The sequence below is a fragment of the Triticum urartu genome, chromosome 7 (genome assembly GCF_003073215.2).
Source record: "Triticum urartu cultivar G1812 chromosome 7, Tu2.1, whole genome shotgun sequence".
In the NCBI taxonomy this organism is placed as follows: Eukaryota; Viridiplantae; Streptophyta; class Magnoliopsida; order Poales; family Poaceae; genus Triticum; species Triticum urartu.
Genome location: NC_053028.1, coordinates 613,267,728 through 613,275,740, shown reverse-complemented (window position 1 = coordinate 613,275,740; position 8,013 = coordinate 613,267,728). Strand labels below are relative to the sequence as shown.

General features: G+C 42.7%; 1 protein-coding gene across 1 annotated transcript; it reads left to right on the top strand.

The window, feature by feature from the left end:
- The first annotated feature begins 5,274 nt into the window (after positions 1–5,274).
- On the top strand, positions 5,275–7,695 carry LOC125526034 (cell division control protein 2 homolog). The gene is made up of 4 exons (XM_048691061.1): positions 5,275–5,420; positions 5,787–5,907; positions 6,757–6,849; positions 7,465–7,695. Exons 1-4 carry the CDS (start codon positions 5,398–5,400, stop codon positions 7,486–7,488), a joined length of 261 nt encoding a protein of 86 aa, XP_048547018.1. The 5' UTR covers positions 5,275–5,397; the 3' UTR covers positions 7,489–7,695.
- Positions 7,696–8,013: the final 318 nt, after the last annotated feature.

Here is an 8,013-nt window from a genome sequence, read left to right as displayed (position 1 = left end):
AGTCCCTCAACTAGGTTTGTCATCAATACTCCAAAACCAACTAGGGGTGGCACTAGATGCACTTATAGTTCTCCTTGAGTATGCACCGTTCCTACAGTTTGTCGTGCCGAGACACCACGTGATGATCGGGTGTGATAAGCTGTACGTTCACATACAACGGGTGCAAGCCAGTTTTGCACGTGCAGAATACTCGGGTTAAACTTGACGAGCCTAGCATATGCAGATATGGCCTCGGAACACTGAGACCGAAAGGTCGAACGTGAATCATATAGTAGATATGATCAACATAGTGATGTTCACCATTGAAAACTACTCCATCTCACGTGATGATCGGACATGTTTTACTTGATATGGATCACGTGATCATTTAGATGACTAGAGGGATGTCTATCTAAGTGGGAGTTCTTAAGTAATATGATTAATTGAACTTCAATTTATCATGAACTTAGTAACTGATAGTATTTGCATGTCTGTGTTGTTGTAGATCAATGGCCCGTGCTACCGTTCCCTTAAATTTTAATGCGTTCCTAGAGAGAGCTAAGTTGAAAGATGATAGTAGCAATGATGCGGACTGGATCCGTGATCTGAGGATTATCCTCATTGCTGCACAGAAGAATTATGTCCTTGATGCACACTACAAGAAATATGTCAACTAGTGACCTTCTCTTGGTGACCCTAGCTGAATTGGTCATAAATCCACGGCCATTTCGCTTGGAAGGGCTCAAACCCTGAATTGCCTTACACCAAATGGTCACAAAGTAGACAAGAGTGGTCCATGACCTTATTTCTACCTGATTACGACCAATATAAATGGTCATGAGGTTGTGAACATGGATGCATTAGTACTTATTGCTATGACTAGGCACCACCTCATCAGTTTTGCCTATGTGTCATGTCCATGTGTCAATTTTTGCCCTAGGTTGTGAAGCAACCTATATTTCCGTCATTCCAAAAATTCCCCAAAAAATCTCATAAATTCTTTGGGTCATGTCTTCGTCAAATATGTAAAAATCCTTCCTTCCCTCGTTCAAAAATAATTCAACAATATTCATTTTCCTATTCTATTCACAACATCTCTTTGTGAAGGAAGTGCTATTTATATATCCTTGATTGCCCTCGAAATTGTTGGGCACCCTTTCCTATCCAAATCATTGCCTCATGACAAAATTCAGATCCATTTGCCTAGCAAATCTTCCTCGGCAAATTTCCAAAGTTTTTGTCCACCTAGAAGCATTGTGAAGGAAGTACCTTTTTTATATATCGAAATGACATGAAATTTATACAGTTCCTTCATATGCCCAAATTATCACCATCCTCAAAATTGCAGCTCAGTCAAATCATCTATGTGTTATCTAGACCCCTCCTATTACCCTCAAACTCTTTAGTCACTCTTCCATACCCAAATCACTGCCACATGATAATATTTAGCTCCATTTTCCTTGTAAATCTTTCTCAGGAAATTTCCAAAGTTTCTACCTCGAGAGAAGCTTTGTGAAGTAAGTACTAGCTAGGCTTACCCAAATGATCTGAAAATCTACCAAGGCATGACCATACCAATGTAACTTACCTACACCAAATTTGAGCTCATTTCATTTATCCAATTTCTCTCACTAGTTTTTCCAAGTTTCTGTCCATAGAAGAGCATTGTGAAGGAAGTACCACTTTGGCATGTCCAAATGGTATCAATTTTCTACGGTGCTTTCCAATGCCCAAATAACCATCCTCCACCAAATTTTAGCTCAATCCATTCATTATTTTGAGCCCAGCTTCAACATTCATATTTCTGTCAAATATGGTAATTTGCAAATCAAGTACCACCTAGGATCCTCCTTTTGATCTGAAAATTTGCGAACACATTCTTCTTAGTAGATGATCATCCTCAGCCAAAACTCATGCCCATTGGCTATGTGCATTTCCCGTACTGCCAATCAAACACTTGGCTGCTAATTCATCTTTGAGCATAGGTCGGTCTCCTCGTGATATTCTTCTGTTGTAATTTCTTCCTAGCACCTACCTGGGGAGTGGCCAACCCACTAGACATGCCTAGGCCTCCTAGAACGCATGTCAACGCGCTCTAGAGTTGGGGCCCTCGGCCACCGCCCAAACCTCGATGTATCGCCACCAAACCATGTATTTATGATTAAATAGGTACTTATATAACTATAAATGTTTTTTGGAAAAAATAAATAGCAAACTATGAGGCAGCTGCAGTTCAAATTTGCCCCGCTTCCAACTAAATCGGCGGAAATTTGTCTTTTTCACGAGAGGTGGATCAAAACTGTTTACACCCAACCATTTTGTCAATTGTGCATTAAATATGTCCTAGTATTTTAGAAAATTGATTTGGTCCAATTTTGCAACAATTATTTGGGAGGTCCTTCACAAAAAAACCTCCTTTTGGGCACTCGAAAAATGGAAAATGGTTTTTTCGTCCAAAGAAAATGAAAAATTCCTTAGGCAACATTGTTTGCCATTCCAATATGCACCCTTGTGCACAATATGAGATCATTTGAACAAACTATGTGTGGCCATAAGATTGATCATTTGGCTTGAAAGCCATTGATCTCCACACGTGATAGCTCGTTTCTGAGAACACTTTTTTAAAATAATTGCCGTATTACAAGTTTGTTATTTTTCATGGGAACTTGGCCACATATAATGACACAATGCGAAGGTTTCCCAATTTTTTGATTTTTTTTGAATTTTTTATGCCTGTTTCAAAATGCGGTCAAAACGGCGGGAATGACCGTTCCTAGCTAGTGGTTGAATCTTGGAATATTTTTGGTGTTTCTCTCATTAAATAGATACTTCTGTACCTAGAAATGATTTTTTGGAAAAAATAAATAGCAACCTGTGAGGCAGCTGCAGTTCAAATTTGACCCGCTTCCAGCTGAATCGGCAGAAATTTGTCTTTTTCACGGGAGGTGGATCAAAACTTTTTACACCCAACCATTTTGTCAATTGTGCATTAAATATGTCCTAGTACTTTAGAAAATTGATTTGGTCCAATTTTGCAACAATTATTTGGGAGGTCCTTCACAAAAAAGCCTCCTTTTGGGCACTTGAAAAATGGAAAATGGTTTTTTCGTCCAAAGAAAATGAAAACTTCCTTAGGCAACATTGTTTGCCATTCCAATATGAACCCTTGTGCACAATATGATATCATTTGAACAAACTATGCCATGAATGTGGCCATAAGATTGATCATCTGGCTTGAAAGGCATTGATCTCCACACGTGATAGCTCGTTTCTGAGAATACTTTTTTAAAATAATTGTCGTATTACAAGTTTGTTATTTTTCCTAGAAACTTGGTCACATATGATGACACAATGCGATTGTTTTCCATTTTTTTGATTTTTTTTGAATTTTTTATGCCCGTTTCAAAATGCGGTCAAAACGGCGGGAATGACCGTTCCTAGCTAGTAGTTGAATCTTGGAAAAATTTTGATGTTTCTCTGATTAAATAGATACTATGCACCTATAAAATATTTTTGGAAAAAATAAAGAGCATACTATGAGGCAGGTGCAGTTCAAATTTGACCCGCTTCCTGCTGAATCGGTAGAAATTTGTCTTTTTCACCAGAGGTGGATCAAAACTTTTGAAACCCCACAATTTGGTCAATTGTGCATTAAATATGGCCTAATATTTTAGAAAAATGATATGGTCCAATTTTACAACAAATATATGGTAGGTCCGTCACTAAAAAACTCATTTTGGGCATTCACAAAATGAAAAATGAATTTTTCGTCCAAAGAAAGTGAAAAATTCCTTAGGCAACATTGTTTTCGATTCCAAGATGCACCCTTGTGCACAACGTGAGATTATTTGAACAAACTATGCCATGAATGCTACCATAACATTGAGCATTTGGGTTGAAAGCCATTGATCTACCATGACATTGAGCATTTCTGGGATGGCCGCTATTCGACGATGGTGCATGGCGCCACAGGCTGCCGGGTAGTGGCCACCGGTCATGCACACGAGGATGGTGTCACAAGGTCGCCGGGGGTTGCAGCAGAAGGTGGTGCGGCAATAGTCACCGATGATGCAACATAGCATCGCCACGGACCGCCGGTGCTGTGATCCAACATTGTCCGGACCGACGGAGTTGCAATGAAGCATTGTCGGGCCGCCAGTGTTGTGATGTAATATCGTCGGGGGTCGCCGGAGTTGCAACGAAGCCTCCCCGAGTTAGTCAATATGGTATAATATTTTTGAAAATGAAGTGGTGCCCTTTTGCAACAAATATTGGATAGGTTAATTGTATGGATGAGAAAATATATAAGAGAAAAAAAATTGCATAAGCTTAATCATCATTGGTGGAAACATGTGTGCCATGGATCGATGACATGGCACACATCCATCCATCTTTTCATCCCTCATCCATCCATCCATCCACCCACCCACCGACCCACCCACACACACCTGCTATGTCCCACCCACCCACCCCGCTGTGCCCGATGCGGAGAGAGAGAGAGAGAGATCTCCTCCCCTTCCAGATCAGTGCCGCCACCTCTCCTTCCCCTTCCCGACGATGCCAGATCCGCGCGCCGCCCTCCCTCCACCTCCCGCAGCAGATCCAGCACCCTGCAGCCTCGGCGTCGCAGCCGGCTACCTCGCCGGCACACGCGTGCTTCAATGCACACCGCCCTCCCTCCACCCCCCGCAGCAGATCCAGTGCCCTGCAGCCTCGGCATCGTGGCCAGCTGGCTCGCCAGAGCGCGTGCTTCAATGCGCGCCGCCCTCCCTCCACCTCCCGCAGCACATCCAGCGCCCTGCAGCCTCGGCGTCGCGGCCGACTGGCTCGCCGGCACGCGCGTGCTTCGGTGCGCGCTGCTCTGTCGAGCTGGCCGGACCACGACGGCATGCGACCTAGGGTTTGCGGGATCCCCGGACGGCCGCTGTCCACCTCACGCTGTAGGGAGGGGTCCATCGTCTCCTCGGAGGAGGGGACAGACATGTTCGTCGTACTCCACCCTTGTAATCGATCCCGACCATCGCTGCTTCACCAGCCTCCTCCTCTGGCGTCTCCGCGAGGGCTCCCGACGCCAGGCAGGCCGTCGACGCGCCGGACCTCAAGGCCGGTCATGCTGCTCCTTTTGCGTGCGTCCTTCCCCGACAACGTCCCCATGGCTAGGGTTTCAGATGCGATGGCACCTCCGTCGATGGTGCGGCTCTGGTGACTCTTACCTCGCCCCACACGTAGCTCAGCCCATTCATCTTGTTTTTTGTTCTTATCTTCTCAAGTGTGTGTTCTTGCGCGCAACACAAGAACGTGTAGAAGATCAGCGACAGGGCCACCTACGAGACCATCGTGCTCAAGAAGATCCGCCTCCAGTAGGAGGACGATGGCGTCCCCTCCACCGCCATCCGCGAGATCTCCCTCCTCAAGGAGATGCAGCACAACAACATCGTCAAGTGCGTTGTCTCTCACCCCCTCCTACTCCCCCGTTTGTTAGTTTGTTTGCATTGACCTTGTTCATTACCTGCTCCGGATTTATTTATTTATTTAGGATCGGGCATTGCTTGCCTCAACTAGCTCGGATTAACTGCTTGATTGATTGATCATTTGATTGATTTAAGTGGGCATTAAGTCGAGATGGGGATGGATGGCCTTCGCTTTTATGCAACAGTAAATGAACATGCTGGATTTAGAACCTATGAAATGTGCTACTACTGCCAGTGATGTTGCTATTTATTTATTCATCTATTTATAGGGTGAGTGTTAGTAGATGGTTTGCATTGTTGCTATGCTGAGAAGCTTTGCCCATTCCTCTCTTGCAGGCTGCACGATGTTGTCCACAGTGAGAAGCGCATATGGCTCGTCTTCAAGTACCTAGATCTGGACCTGAAGAAGTTCATGGACTCATGTCCAGAGTTTGCCAAGAGTCCCGCATTGATCAAGGTGAGCAATGTCACATCGACTTGCTTCTATTGCTTTCCGTATTTATTTGGTTGAACATCTATTTGTGCGTTTGTTATTGATCAATGATTATGCATGCCATACAATACAACACGGTAGTGCTGGGAGTGATAGAATAATGTAACCAAGGGACGTCTCTTAGTTCTAAACTTGTTATAGATCACAGTGTTAGTCCAGCGGCTTCTTGTTTCATGTAAAAGAATCGTAGCTCTCCTTTCTTGTACAATTATTCAAGACAAGGCAGAGACAGAACCCACATTACGCCTTGTGCCCTCCGTATATGGTGCATCACCTGTCTTCTTATGTCACTCTGTTTTATATGGCAGGACAGTGCCTGTTTTGCTGTTCAGTTGGGCCACACTTAGCGTAAACCAGTATGCACAGTTGGGGAAAAGTACCCTTGTCTGTATTGCATGTGCGCTAGTTCATTGTTGAACTTGTTGCACATGTGATGTTTGGAAGGCTTTTATTAGTCTTGAACTAGCTGAGTTCCTGTCACAAGAGATGTTCAAAATGAATAGTTTGAAAGCAGAGTTGTATTTGCTTTACAGTTGTATTTAGGTTGGGATGAGATGCATGTTTGCATGCTTGTGCTTTTGTCACTACAATCTATACTACTGCTATTGTCATATCCTGGTTATTTTGTTGCTATCAATATTTGTCCCATGTTTTGTTTCCTTGCATGCTTACTACTGCAATTTATACTACTACTATTGTGCAATATGTTCACATGTTAATTTGACTAAAATCTCTTATGCCGTTGACTTAGCTTGACCTAGAACAGCAGCATCCTTGATGCGACTAACCTTCACCTCGTTCTTTCTCTCACAGACTCGAAGGAGGCCGTATGCAAGGCACCAAGGTGCATGGTGCTCGCAAGCGACGAACGTAGGCTGTTCGACATCAGCTACACAAACCACCATTGTGAGCTCCTACCTTTGCTATGCTACAACCATGCTCTGTTTCGTGTGTTAGTTAGGATTTTGATGCTTTTTGCGCCGTGGTTGAGTCCTTGCTCACTGTTGTGTCGATGATCAAGTGCTGTTGCCTCATTTGGCTATTTTATTTGCTGCTGGTAATTAGTAGTATTAGAGTGCCACTTGTTTATTAGGATGTGGCTAAAACCATTGGATGGCCTTCCTGTACATGTTATCCAGCATTAGGACTTGGCCCATTTTTTGTTTCCTTGCTGGACATGCATGTTATGGTCCCATTTTTTGTTTCCTTGATGGACATGCATGTTATGGTACAAGTGTCGATGATGTCTAGTAGATAGTTTGCTAGCTATATACCTGCTGCTGATTGATGCTCTTGTGGTCTCCTGGAATCATATTATACTATATCTAGTATTCTTGTGGTTCTATGAAGATGCATCACAAACATCTAGGTCTTTGAAGTTGGCTGAATCTATTGCTTTATCATATATTTGGTCCGTAAATCTACATTTCTATGAGATCTCTTTGAATATATAATTTTTCGATAGTCCAGGAATAATCTAATAATCTAATGCTGGTAGCCTATGTGTTCACTCTTTTACAGGAGCTCCAGGTCTATGAAATTTGAAGTTTGAAGCCGTATAGCCCTACTCAGCAAAGAGTTGTCTCTTATGTTTGATTGTAATAGACTGTAAATATTGTAACAGTAGGCATATTGGGGTTGTAATAGACTATCTACAGATTATAGTAGACTTAGTGTTACTTGATGAACTACATTTGTACTGTTCCGTCTAAAATATTGATTATGTATGATCAATCTGACGAGTGAGAACAATTTAAGATGCGCATTTGTAATATGTCTGGGATGCGCCTTATGTAACAGATTGTAAAAGACTAGTGTATGTTTGAAATAGTGATTATGTATGTTGAAAAGATGTGAAATGGAAACTTGACTAGTGGGAACCACTTATGAATAAAATCTGGGCATTTTTGAAATTTCTGACATGTGGGACCAGTGCTAAAATATAATGATTGAAAATAGAAAATAAATGATTGTAAGAAGGCCAAGGCCCAAAAATAAAGACGGTAAAATATTGGGCTTGGCCCATGTAGCCCACAAGAATTGACTTGGAAAAAAGCTAGAATTGTTGGG